This window comes from Eschscholzia californica, unplaced genomic scaffold (assembly GCF_041429995.1).
Source record: "Eschscholzia californica isolate CP2 unplaced genomic scaffold, dmEscCali1.0.p SCAF_2, whole genome shotgun sequence".
NCBI lineage: Eukaryota > Viridiplantae > Streptophyta > Magnoliopsida > Ranunculales > Papaveraceae > Eschscholzia > Eschscholzia californica.
Genome location: NW_028238309.1, coordinates 65,678,641 through 65,693,222, shown reverse-complemented (window position 1 = coordinate 65,693,222; position 14,582 = coordinate 65,678,641). Strand labels below are relative to the sequence as shown.

General features: G+C 40.0%; 2 protein-coding genes across 2 annotated transcripts in view; both read right to left on the bottom strand.

The window, feature by feature from the left end:
- The window catches only part of LOC147560440 (uncharacterized), a 76,391-nt gene that overhangs the window by 45,497 nt on the left and 16,312 nt on the right, over positions 1–14,582 (bottom strand). The gene's annotated exons all lie outside the window — the stretch shown is intronic.
- Positions 1,309–2,591, bottom strand: LOC147560441 (uncharacterized). Its single transcript, XM_086659285.1, has 2 exons — positions 1,640–2,591; positions 1,309–1,343 (listed from the first exon to the last, which is right to left on the bottom strand). Exons 1-2 carry the CDS (start codon positions 2,589–2,591, stop codon positions 1,309–1,311), a joined length of 987 nt encoding a protein of 328 aa, XP_086515411.1.

Genomic DNA, 14,582 nt, shown 5'->3' with positions numbered 1-14,582 from the left:
TGTGGGAGGAGTGCCGATAGATCTCACGGGAGAACTGGGCGAGAGAGATGTGGAGCCCGCTGGAGAAGTCGCTGGGCTAATGTGGGTGCCCTCAGAAAGACGAGATGTTGTCTCGGCTGGGGTGTCTGCAGAGAAGTTAGGATGTGGGTTGAGCGGAGCGCCCTCAGAAAAATCAGGAGAGGTTTCGGCTGGAGTGCTTCTAGATGAGTCAGGAAGCAAATCGGTTGGTGTGGAATGAAAATCAAAAGAGCCATTGTCCGGAATCGAGATAAATGGGCGACAAGGAGTCTTATGTGGAGCAATGGTGGATGAATTTGTAATGAATCGAGTCTCATGAAATAAAACGTCACGAGAGGTGATGATCTTTCGAGAAGAAATGTCATAAATTCGATAGCCCTTTTGATTGTTAGGGTAGCCAACAAAAATTCCAACGGAAGCTCGGGAATCAAGTTTAGTCTTGATGTGTGATGGTGGTCGCCGAACGTAACAAACGCAACCAAATACTCGTAAATTAGAAAGATCCGGTTGTGTTCCTAATAATTTTTGGTGAGGAGAAAGACCATGTAGTACAGGTGTTGGTAGTTTATTAATTAAATAAACTGCTGTGAGTACACATTCCCCCCAAAAAGAAATGGGTAAATTTGCTTGGATTCGAAGGGAACGGGCCACTTCAAGTATATGCCGATGTTTCCTCTCAACAATGCCGTTTTGTTGAGGAGTGTACGGACAACTTGTTTGGTGAATAATTCCTTGAGATTGGAACCAAAGTTGTAGTTCCCGATTTAAAAATTCCGTTCCATTATCGGAACGAAAAGTTTGAATTTGTGGTACCGGTTTCCCGATTTTATTTGAGAAATTTGTGTGCTAAATTGAGTGGTCACAAATTTGGAAAAATTTATTATAAATGTTTTGGTATCCGATTTGTTGGGTAGAAGAAAGACCCATGTACAACGTGAGTAGTCGTCTACTAAAGTGAGGAAATATCGACATCCTGAGTGAGATGGTATGGAAAAGGGTCCCCATAAGTCGGCGTGGATAAGTTGAAAAGGTTTAGATGTAATAGAAGAACTAGATGAAAATGGTAGTCTCGATTGTTTAGATAGAGGACACACATCGCACGGTGTTTTATTAATAGAAATAAATTTTAAACATGGAACAGTAGATGTAAAATATTTAAAGCGAGAGATGGACGGATGGCCTAAGCGCCAATGCCATAAATTAAATACATCTTTATTTGACCTAAGACTAGAAGAAACGGAAAAACAAATGCTCGGATCCGTGCGATAGAAGTAGAGGCCATCGTGGAGATTACCAAGTCCAATCGTCTTGTTCGTGATGGGGTCCTGAAAGACACAAGAATGAGAGCTAAAAGTTACTAAACAAGCGAGAGATTTAGTAATGACAGAAATTGATATTAAATTAATCCTAAAATCAGGAATGTGTAATACATCATGAAGAGAGAAGTGAGTATTAAAAAATACGGAACCAATATGTCGAACCCGAATACGAGATCCATCGGGTAACTTAACAAAATAATTTGGTGGAGCAACAATATATGTAGAAAAACGAGAGAGGGAGCAGCATATGTGTTTTGCCGCTCCCGAATCAATGATCCAAGGTGGTGAGATCGAACGTGTACCTGTTAATTGAGACGAGGTATCCATAGTATTTGCTATTGGGACAGAGGTGCCTGCAGAATTTCTCTCCTGTTGGTCCAGTAGGCTAATAAGACCCTGGTACTGCTGCTGGGTCAACGATGTGGCTGCTGGAGGCACCCCCACGTCCTCTGTGGGTGCCGATAGAGAAGCTGCAAGGGGAGCTGTTCTTGGACGGGAACGGGCTTGAGAACCATGGTTCGGTGGGTATCCATGTAGCTGATAACAAGTAGCCTTCACATGACCAAGCACTTTACAATATTCGCAATACGGACGCTGCCTCTTTGACCGTGGACGATCAGCCACATCTGACCGAGAGTGGTCTGGCCGGTAATGGTCTGACCGAGAGTGGTCAGATTGACGGACAGCAAGAGCGGCAGCCTCGGTTCCAACGTTAGTGGTAGCCATGATATTTTGTTGCACCTCTTCTTGTTTAACAAGAGAGTGAATTCGCAAAATCGAGGGGAACGGATCCATCAAAAGGATTTGACTTCGGATTGCCGAGAAGCGATCATGGAGACCTTGAAGGAACTCCATAGCACGCTCTTGGTTTGTGCGATCAAGAAGCAGTTTTCCGTGTCCACAAATGCAAGGATCAACGGCCATGAGTGACTGAAGCTCGTCTTGGAGGGATTTGAGATTGGTAAAATAAGAAGACACATCCAATCCCTCCTGTTTGAGAGTTGATATCGCTCGTTTCAGTTGATAGACTTTAGGGGCATTTGTTTGGAAGTACCTATCATGAAGGTTACGCCAAATGTCAGCCGCATTATCATCATATAGAATTGAAGGACGGATATCGGGTGAAACCGAGTTAAGGATCCAACTGCCAACGAGGTCATTGCACCTCTCCCATGAATGAAGGTCAGCTGGGTTTGTTGGTTTCGAAATGGAACCATCAACAAACCCGAGTTTGTTCTTGGCTCGAAGGGCCATTTTCATGGCTCTCGACCAAGAGGAGTAGTTGTCCCCTGACAAAAGTGGGGTGATGAGGACGGTCGTGGGTGAGTCCGAATGATGGACATCGAACAATGGAGAGTTGAGTGGTGGAGAAGATGGAGTGTATTCGGAAGAAGCTTCAATTGGTTCGGCCATTAAGAAAAATCGAGAGAATGCTAACCAAAGAAACGAGAAACCGAGAATACTTAATCGAAAAAAAATTTGAAAAAAAAACAAAGAACTAAATGATAATTGATAAACAAGGCTCTTATACCATGTGAAGAGTATGAACTCTTAATGATATTAAGATCCAATCTACTTAGCTAATTAAATCAAAAACTATAAATATAAACCAAAAGCTAAGAGAGACTTGTATGAGAACTTGTTCTCTGTGATGATATTTCATTAAGTATGATGGGGTATTTATAGTTACATATTAGGGTTTAATCAACCAAGGATATACATGAAGAATAGGATACATACAATCTTAACCAATTGCTAACTAATTGTTTTAATTCAAATATAGATCTCATGGAGATCCTGGCGGGAAGAGTAGAGAGATGATGTGGGTCTCGGTCTCGGCTGTGCTTCTCGGCTGTGGATCTCGGGTCTTCATGACCCGACGTGCATGGCCCTTGCATGGCCCTTAATAAAAACAATCAAATTAGTCAGGTTTACAAATCAAGTCCTAATATAAGAAATTCGAGAATTATTTCTTTACTAGAGATGAAGGGTTTACCTATTAGATTAACCAAATAAGAGTCATTAAGAATACAGATTACCTATTTGGTTAACCAATATGAGTACTGAAATTGGAATTGAATGTAATAAAAGAAGTAAATATTTATAGAATTGGTACCTAAATTGGTATATAAATTTTGGGTGTTGATTGAGAGAATAAAAAATACAAGAACATAAATCTTCGATCCTTAGAACCAACACCATTAAGGCATGAAGCAGTGGGCAACTGATGCTAAAGTACTAGTTAGAATTATGGTTAGAATTATGGTCATCGGAACAACCATAATTGTAACTAGTACTTTAGAATCAGTAACCAACAACTTCACGTTCGACATTGACGCCATCACCGGTGAAGACTGCAGGATCCATATTTATGGTGGTGGTATTGTTTTTGGCGGTGGTGTTGGATGGTATTGTTACATATTTATAGTAGTTACAATTATGGGGTGGGAGGGTGTTGTTATTGGCGGTGGTGTGGGATGATGTTGTTATTGGCGGTGGTGTGGGATGGTATTCTTATTGGGAGGGTGTTGTTATTGGCGGTGGTGTGGGATGATGTTGTTATTGGCGGTGGTGTGGGATGGTATTCTTATTGGGGGGGCTATTACATATCCGACTTAGACCAGGAAGAACAGATCAACCGACTAACCTAACTGATGCCATATACATTTCACGGTTCTGAATTAACGAGACCAGGTGGCGGTATTGATTGAGGGACATAAAGTTTTCTAAAGGCACCTCTGTGTCTTAGACAGCAGCAACCGTGTTAGGCTTCGGGCGTCGAGAACCATCCGGGTAGCCATGGAGCTGGTAGCAGGTGGCCCGAACATGGCCATGAAGCACATAATAATCACAAAGAGGGTGAGGTATTTTGGACCGATATCACTCTTGTCTGATTGTGAAGTTCGATCCGATCGAGGTTGAGGAACATAACCTTGATTGCTGACGGCAAGTGAAGCCGATTCCGGATTAATCGATGTGTCAAGCATTGTTTTGTTGTATTTCTTCTTGCTTGACGAGACTATGAATTTTGAGAATGGACGGGAAGGGGAACATTATCAATATTTTACTCCGGATGGCGGAGAATCGATAATGAAGACCTTGGAGGAATTTCATGGCTCTCTCTTGATTAAAGCGATCAATGAATGTCTTTCCATGATTGCATATGCAAGGTTCGATAACCAATACAGACTGTAACTCATCTTGTAAAGATTTCAAGTGAATGAAGTAAGTAGAGACGTCAAACGATTCTTGTTTGAGAGAAGATATGGCTCGCTTAAGTTGAAACACTTTAGGAGCATTGGTTTGACGAAACCGATCATATAAATTGCGCCAAATATCGGCGGCATTCTCATCATACAGAATAGATGATCGAATACTTGGATTAGGTGGAGAATTAGGAGTATAGTCTCCAGAATCGACTTCATTAGTAGTAATGATAAAATAAATTGATATTAAAAAAAAAAATTGAATTGGCTCTTATACCATGTGAAGAGGGAAGTACCTCTTTGAATAATAATAATAGCTTGAACACAGAGAGAGAAGACAAGGAAGAGAGAGATGTGTGAGAAGATTTCTCTGTGTATTTTATTCATTGATTTACATAGGTATTTGTAGGTTTACAAGGGATTTACATATAGAAGTAATTTAGGAATATTGGGAAACTTCCCTATTCATGAATATTACAATAATTAACAACTTTACATAATAGCAAAACCGACTAGGGTAAGTCTTGCTCCCGAAGATTGTCTCTTGGTCGGTGCTATATTCTAACACTCCCCCTCAAGTTGGAGATGAAAGGGACGTGAGGCCCAACTTGCCAATAATCGTCTTGAATGCATCAGCTCCTAGTGGCTTGGTAAAAATATCCGCTAGTTCAGAAGTTGGTGTGAAACGAGGAGCGATGACATTTGCTTTGATCTTTTCCCGAACGAAGTTACAATCAATCTCAATATGCTTTGTTCGTTCATGGAAGACTGGGTTATCGGCGATATGGAGAGCAGCTTTGTTATCACAGTGAACCGTCATGGGTGAAGAATCTGTTATGCCAAGATCTTTGAGAAGGTACTTCAGCCATTGAAGCTCACTAGTGAGATGTGCTAGCGCACGGTATTGGGATGGATCCGTGAGGTGCCCAGGGGTTCCCGAAGAGGAGTCGATGTCGGGCTGACCCGAAGCGGAAGGGATAGAGCCGGAAAGCCGTGAGGGAGTGCCTATAGGCACATCAGACGCTTGATGAGAGACTTGACGAGGAGCCGATTGTGATGTCCTCGGAAAATTAAAAGTACCATCATCGTGGATGGAGACCATCGGTCGGTATGGAGGAGGATGAGGGATCGGATGTTTAGACAACATCGGAAATTTATCTTCGTAAAAAAGAACATCACGAGAGGTGATTATTTTACGAGAATTCAAGTCAAAAACGCGATATCCTTTTTTATTGTGGGGATAGCCGACGAAAATACCCGGAGATGCTCGGGAATCTAACTTTGTATTTACCAAAGGACGTCTAGTATAACATAGACATCCAAAGACCCGAAGATGATCAAATTTGGGAGGAGAACCCGAGAGTTTTTCATGAGGAGAAATGCCTTGTAATGTTGGTGTTGGCAATTTTTTGATGAGATATACTGCCGTTAGAACACATTCACCCCAAAAGGAAATTGGGAGATGGGCTTGAAGTCGTAAGGAGCGTGCTACTTCCAGAATGTGTCGATGTTTTCTTTCGACGATGCCATTCTGTTGAGGAGTATGAGGGTAACTAGTTTGATGAATAATGCCCTTCTTACGGAACCATGATTAAAGTTCATGATTCATAAATTCCATACCATTATCAGATCAGATTGATTGAATTTTCGGAATCGGAATCGTTCCTTGACCGGATTGTAAATTGGAGATGGAAGAATCAAATTGAGTTGATATATAATTAGAAAAATTCTTGAGAAATTGAGTAGTGTCGGATTTATGTGACATTAAAAAAATCCATGTGCAACGAGTAAAATCATCCACTAAAGTTAAGAAATAACGACAACCAGAGTTTGAGGGGACGGGGAAAGGACTTCATAAATCCGCATGAATTAATTCAAAGGGACGAGAAGAAGCAGAATTGCTTAACGGAAAAGATAAACGTGTAAATTTGGACAAGGGACAAATTTCGCACGGATTTTTATTGAATGAAACTGATTTCATACATTGAGTTCTTGAAATTAAAGACTTAAAAATAGAAGAAGAAGGATTTCCGAGGCGCCAATACCAAATATCGGAAACATCTTTATTATATAGACTATTACTAGAAATTGAAAAGGAACAAATCCTAATATCCGTACGGAGAAAGTATAGTCCTTCATGGAGATCACCAAGTCCAATCCTCGTTTTCGTCACTGGGTCCTGAAAGACACATGAGCAAAAATCGAATGTTACTAAACATCGAAGAGAATTGGTGAGTTGGGAGACAGAAATTAATTTGAATTTAAATTCCGGAACATGGAAAACTTTTTTGAGAATTAAATTTGAATTGAAAACAATCGTTCCAATGTGACGTACTTGAATACGTTTACCATCCGGTAAACGGACAAAACATTGAGGTGGAGCATCAACATAATGTGAGAAACGAGATAAAGAACTACATATATGTTTGGCGGCACCGGAATCAATAACCCAAGGAGAAGAGAGGAATTGAGTATCTGTAAATTTAATACCTGCGTCGGTAGATCCTTGAGTAGGATGAGAAGTGACGTTAGAATGGCGTTGGTGATCGAGAAGTGAAAGAAGACCTTGATATTCCTCTTGAGTTAATGATGTGGCTAGAGGTGCTCCCGTTGGAGGATCAACCGTCTCGGTTACGATGGCGGCAAGTGGACCGGTCGGACGTGGTGGGCGATTTGGCCGAGTACCCGAGACGGATCGGTTTGGATAACCGTTTAATTGATAACATGTAGCCCGAACCTGGCCATGTTGTTGACAATAGTCACAAAAGGGACGAGCTCGTTTAGGACGTTGAGTGTTTGGTTTCTCCATTCGAAAATTTCGTTGATCATTGTTATATGTTGCAAGGGTGGCGGCTTCCGGTGAATTGGAAGTAGCGGCCATGATATTTTGTTGGATTTCTTCTTGTTTGACAAGAGAATGAATCTTTAGGATTGAAGGAAAAGGGTCCATTAACAAAACTTGACTTCGAATTGCCGAAAAACGGTCATGGAGCCCTTGTAGAAATTCCATAGCACGTTCTTGATTAGTGCGATCAAGTAATGATTTCCCTTGACCACAAATACATGGATCGATTACCATAAGGGATTGTAACTCATCTTAGAGTTTTGAGTTGAGTAAAATAGGAGGAGACATCGTGTCCTTCTTGTTTGAAGGATGAAATTGCCCGTTTCAATTGATAAATTTTGGGGGCATTGGTTTGAAAAAATCTTTCACAAAGATTACGCCAAATATCGGCGGCACTTTTATCGTATAAAACGGAAGACCGAATATCCGGAGCAATAGAGTTGATAATCCAACTACTGACAAGATCATTGCACCTTCCCCATGAGTGTAGTTGAGTTGGAGAAGTGGGTTTGGGAATAGAACCGTCTACAAACCCGAATTTATCTTTAGCTCGAAGAGCCATCATCATGGCTCTTGACCAAGAGGCATAGTTATCTCCGGTTAATAAAGGAGTGATGAGAATAGTAGTTGGTAAATCAGAGTGATGAACATCAAACACCGGATTAGGTGGAGAATTAGGAGTATAGTCTCCAGAAGCGACTTCAGTAGTAGTCATGATAAAATAAATTGATATTAAAAAAAAATTGAATTGGCTCTTATACCATGTGAAGAGGGAAATACCTCTTTGAATATTAATAATAGCTTGAACATAGAGAGAGATGACAAGGAAGAGAGAGATGTGTGAGAAGATTTTTCTGTGTATTTTATTCATTGATTTACATAGGTATTTGTAGGTTTACAAGGGATTTACATATAGAAGTAATTTAGGAATATTGGGAAACTTCCCTATTCATGAATATTACAATAATTAACAACTTTACATAATAGCAAAACCGACTAGGGTAAGTCTTGCTCCCGAAGATTGTCTCTTGGTCGGTGCTATATTCTAACAATGGAGTTGCGCCGGAAGTGGTATGGAAGTGGTGAAGTGTTGGTGATGGTGGTGGAATGGTGGCATAGGTGGTGGGGTGATGGTCAGAGGTGGTGGAGTGATTGTGGTAGCAGAGGTGGTGGGGTGGTCGTGATGGTGGTGGATGTTTATTGATAGTGAAAAAAAAAAATATTTTATTTTATTTTCATAGCTAGCTTTTAATAAGCAGCTATAAAAAAGTCCCAAAATTATGGCTTCTGCTTTTTAGAGAAAGTGGGATTTTCTAACTTAAAATAAGCTACAGCTTTTTTGAACCAAACGCGTAAAGTTTTCAATAAGCGCTTAAAATATGCTAAAAGTTGGCTTTTAGCTTTTTTTAAGCGGAACCAAACGAGGCCTAAGGCAAAGTCTAACCAATTAACCCAATCGTTTATTTGTCAGACCTAATTCTACCCCTTACATTTTTTATCTACAAAGGAGATTGTGAAAATAGGCTGAAATTAATGGACGGTTTGAGAGAGTAATAAAGGCATTGAAAATGGAGTTGGGGGCACTGATGCTATTACAACAAAGGATGTTCCCATGACAGATTGAGCTACAGTCGCATCATCGATAATTGTGGTGGTGGTTGTGGTCGAAGTGTTGGATATAGACTGAAACAATTGAACTGTTGGAATTTCAGAACCGTCGGCAAAATGAGAAAGATAGGCATTGATGGTGGACTTGCGGAGTCTTGATTCTACAATACTAGTTACAATTATGAGAACATTGGTGTCTATTGTGAAGTTCTCACTCACGTAGAGAAACCGTGAGAGAGAGAGAGATAAGCGAGAGAGAGAGAGAGAGTCAGCCGAGAGAGAGGGATGGTAAATAGAGAGAGAGCTTGGTAAAATATTTCTTTTTCATTAACAATGAGTATATAACCCTATTTATAATATTGGGAGACTAACCCTTATACAACTTACTATTTGATAAATACAAAACTCTCTTGATGGTTATCTTAATAATGATAACCATAAGTCCTAAGACTAAACCGTTCGGGTCGGAGGCCAGTCGGGGTGGATAGGCGGACCGCCTATCCTAATACTACCCCTCAAGTTGGAGCAGGAATGGTAATGAGGCCCAACTTGCCAGTTAATCTCTGTAGGGTAAAGATGTTTACGAGTTGTTCGGAAGTCGGCGTGTACTGAAGGAGAATGAGTTTGGATTTGATCTTCTCACGAACTAAGTGGCAATCGATTTCAATGTGCTTATTTCGTTCATCGAAAACTGGATTGTCAGCGATGTGGAGAGCTGTTATGTTATCAAAATGCACAGGCATTGAACTAGAGTGTTGGGTACCAAAATCCTGGAGAAGTGATTTTAGCCATTGAAGTTCACATGTTAGGGTGGCCAAAGCTCGATATTCTGCTTCCGCAGAGGATCGAGCAATCGTATGTTGCTTCTTTGATTTCCAAGACAGCGGACTAGATCCTAACATGGTAAAGTATCCAGTCGTTGAACGACGGGTAGTCGGGCAACCTGCCCGAATCAGTGTAACCTGAGATAATGAGAGAACTATCGGCCGAAAGGAAGAGTCCTTTACCAATAGAACCCTTGAAATAACGCAAAACTCGGTGAGTGGTAGTAAGATGGATGTCAGTCGAATTTTGCATGAATTGACTGAGATTATTAACTGCGTAACAAATATCTAGACGTGTTACCATTAAGTACAGGAGACGTCCAATCAATCGGTGAAAAACCGAAGGATCGGGAAGTGGCGTACCGTCTGAAACGGTTAAGCGGGACTTTTGTTCCATGAGGAATGGAGAGACTTTAGAAGCCGTGAGGCCGGAGTCGTGGAGAATATCGACGATATACTTTCTCTGACAGAGAAAGATGCCCTTTTCTGAGCGAGAGGCTTCAATACCTAAAAAGTAGTGAAGCCGACCAAGATCATTTAAGGAAAAGGTGTTATCAAGGAAGGATTTTAAAGCAGACATGGCCTTAGAAATCATTGACTGTCATAACAATTACTAGTTACAATTATGAGAATACTGGTGCCTATTGTAGTGAGAGTGTGAGTTACAAACTCATTACCCACATTTATGGTGGTGGTTATGGTGGGGTTGGTATTGGTGGAGGAGGTGGAGGAGGAAGAGGTGGTGGTGGGTCTGTAAATTCCATGGCGGTTGGAATTATATGAAGGTATTTATCAAATATATTTCACCTAATGGCTGACATTGGATTATATGAAGGCATTTGTCTAAATCATAGAGCACCTCTAGTGACGCACTTACTATTCACGAATGATATTTTCATATTTAATATTTGCACTGGAAAGGATATAGAAAACTTTTTGTTGAACATCTTATCAATGTATTCCTTAGTTTCTGGACAAAAAGATTAACTATCAAAAATTTTCAATAAACTTTGGAAAAGGGATATCATATTTTCAACAGGAAGCAATCATCAACTCATTAGAGGTACAACGTATGGAAAGTGATGACAAATATTTGGGGATTTTTTTTGTTAAAATCTCATCACCAAATCTCATTGTTTGATTTTCTTGAGTCAAAATTTTCTACTAAACTTGCAGGTTGGAAACAAAGGTTAATGTCTCAAGCAGGAAGAGGTATCACAATTCAGACTATTTTGTCGTCACCTCCTATCTATTCTATGAGTACCTCAATTCTATCGAAATGAGTTATATCTAAACTCGAAAAATTGGAAAGAAACTTGTGTGGGGACATGGCCATGATGAACATAAATTACATTTCATAAATTGAGGAACCATTTGCCGGCCTAGATTAGAGAGAGGACAAGGGATTCGAAATCTAGAGTTGGTAAATTTATCATTAACCACAAAGCTGACATAGAATTTCCTCACCAGACCCAAATCTACATGGCCACAACTTTTTCAAGCCAAAAATATCTACGAAATTCTAGTTTTTGGAGTGTTAATCATATCCCGAGTAGTTCTTGTACTTAGCAAGTGATTCCAGATTTACAAACATTTCTCTTGGACAAGCCAGAAGGTTGGCTGAGTCAATTTATAGTCGTCAGATATTTAATTTCACTGGGCAATAAATCGTGGGACGTTGATTTAATTCATGATTTTTTTCGATCCAACACTGCTTAAAAAATTTACATCTTTTTATACCTCAGGAAGATAAGGAAGATTGTCTAATTTGGACACCAACAAAGAAAGTCACAATCACAATGGCTCGTGACTTGGCACACAGTGCATTCTTGAATCATGCTACTGAATTTTAGGATCTTTTAACTTCCCAACTTGTATTGCTAACTAGCATTGAACTTTATGAATGAAGTAAATCTTCTTATTCCAAAAAAAAAGTAATACTTTGGTCAGGCTTTTAAAACTGTTTATAACTAACCCCATTGTTCTTGTTTGTTATCAAGAAGCTTAGGGGCCCCTGTAAAACTTTCCTGAGAACAACTGTGTAAGGACAGTAAATAAAACGATAAGGCATATGATGAGCCCATCTATATAAGGCATATTGTTGTTTGTAAAAGCAAGCACAAATGTTTACACCTCATTAACACCCATCATCTTTAAGGACAGTAAATAAAACGATAAATGCTAAAACTCAAATCAAATTATTTTCGAGTTCGACTTGCAAAAAATTTATTGCGATCAATTTATTTCCCGTTTATATTGATAGATAGAAGTTTAAATCAATATCAGAGTTTTTATTCAATATCAGAAGAAGAGATGTTAGCTTTATGCCTTTATCTATCGCTAACTTACTTACAATGAAACTAAGAGGTTGGATCATCTCCGTCAACACATTTAAATTTCCATCAAAAGAGTTTTTTAACTAACAAATGTGTCATTTTAATAACTTAACGAATGTAATATGAGAAAACAATTGTCTGGGAGTTATTTCAAACTTCTACATTGTCATGCTTTAGCATGTGTGCATTCACCACCGCCCATGCATCCTCTTCAATAACACACGGGTATCGGTTTGATTTTCTAGCTAGTCAGACGGCTGGAATCCCCGCTTTAGCTTCAGCTTTTGTAGTACTCATCGTTGTTGTAGAGCTAGTAATAGTCAATATATATTCGCCACCACTATTACGACATATCACACCCATAACAACTTTTTCATCTTTATATGCGGCGCCAAAATTATACTTCACACCTCCTTGAGTTGAGGAATTCTATATCAAAGGAAATGTTATCTTCTCAACAATCTCTTCATTGGTTGCAGTACCATTATAACTCTCGAAATAACAAAGCATGTTCATCCCTTCCTGAATAATAAGTCAATTGTTTGGAGGTGTGCCCTCAAATACATTTTTATTTTGTACCTTCCATATAAACCGAACGACATCCAACCGCAATAGTATAATACTCTCCTCTTCATCTCCACTCCTCATCCTCGAACCTCACCTCTATCAGTGGTGGGATCCATGTCTCTTTCGCCATTTCACACGTACGACCCTGGGACCTCAAGGTTTTGGAGTTTAGGTCAACATTATCCACCACCAAATGTTGACTTTCATACATAAGGATTAAACTTTAATGTTTTCTTCACATGAACGTTTTAACTCTACGGGAGACTTGGTTTTTCCTTCCAAAATTGGTGCCAAGTGAAGCCGTGAGGTAATGTTGAAGAATGTGATGTAGATAGCATGTCCCTCTACATTGTCTGGTATAGTGATTTGGTAAAGAACTTTCCCATGTTAAGGGTTCTTTACCGAAACCCTTACTTTCGACTAAAATCGGGGCATTCTATGATGTGATGCCAAGTTACTACAAAACCGTAGCAAATACAAAAATCGGGACTTCATAGATAAAATTGCAACAAGTTGACATAGGTGTGTTGTGAATTGGGATAAGTATTATTGGCAACAGTTTGTAGCATTTGTTACGCTTTTAGTACATCTAAATTAGTTTGCCTTTTTGTAGACCGACAAATTCTTATCGGCAACAGTTTTTTAAAATTGATAAGCAGAGAAAACCCAAAGCATTACAAGAGAGAAGCCGACAAAAATAGAAAGCAAGATAAACTAATTACAAATGATATCACCCCACCCTTTCCTAATTCCCACCGTTCCTCTCGTATCCAAACTAAGAATACGGTTCAACCCTTCTGCCAAATTCCTGATGTCCAGATGCGTCTCCCCATTACTTAACTTTATCTTCGATAAGAAGTCAGCTGCTTGATTCGTCTCCCGGTATACGTGTTTAACCACACAAGTGTCAAACCGGTCTCTTAATCTCTTCACTCGTCTCCACACTCGCCTCGCCTTCCACGGCACCTTAGGATTGGGACGCACAAAAAGATCCCAGATATTAGAGGAGTCTACCCCGACCTCAATATGACTAATTCCATATTCATAAGCCATTTTGAGGCCCAATTCAACTCCTTGGAGTTCATGAACGAAAATGGTTTGTTTCTCTACCCTTACTGTAGCTGCCTTTAGCACATCTCCTTCTGAATTTCGCATATTAACCCCATAACCAGCACCTTCCTCATCCAGTGCACCATCTGTGTTCAGTAAGAATCTTCCTGGACTTGGCCTGCTCGACCGACACGCCTTGAAGGATTTGTGGACCATTGAGATCGACAAATTCCAACGTTCAATCGTACATCTGTTATCACTTGTATCTTCTACTCGTTTCGTCACAAAAACAAGTTTGATTTTAACTTCCTCTTTAAGCGTTGTGATGATTGTTGTTGCCGATTTATTTACATTCTCAAAGATCTGTTTGTTACGTCTCGCCAAATATAGATGTAAGCATTCATCACCAGGCGCCCAGCTTCGCTCCAATCGACTCACCTTTAAAATGTCGAATGCACCACGCTATTTCCTCCTCCCAGTTTTCAACTGTCTCGTGCCTATAGCCGAGTTGATAAGATTAACTCTTCCCAAATTCTTCTTGTAAAAGTACATCCAAATAGAAAGTGGTAGTCTAATTCCTGTTCTCGTCGACAATATACACATAAGGAGTCTACAGATATGCCCCATGCCATTAGTTTGTCCTTCGTTTTGAGCCTGAGCCAAAATGCCAACCAAGATTTGAAGCTACGGCGAGGTATACAACCAGGGCACCAAATTAGGTCAGTCCACTCGAGGAGGGTTCAACGTTGGCGTATTGCCTCGTATGTATCCTTCAAATTGTACTCTCCATATTTACTAGGCACCCACAC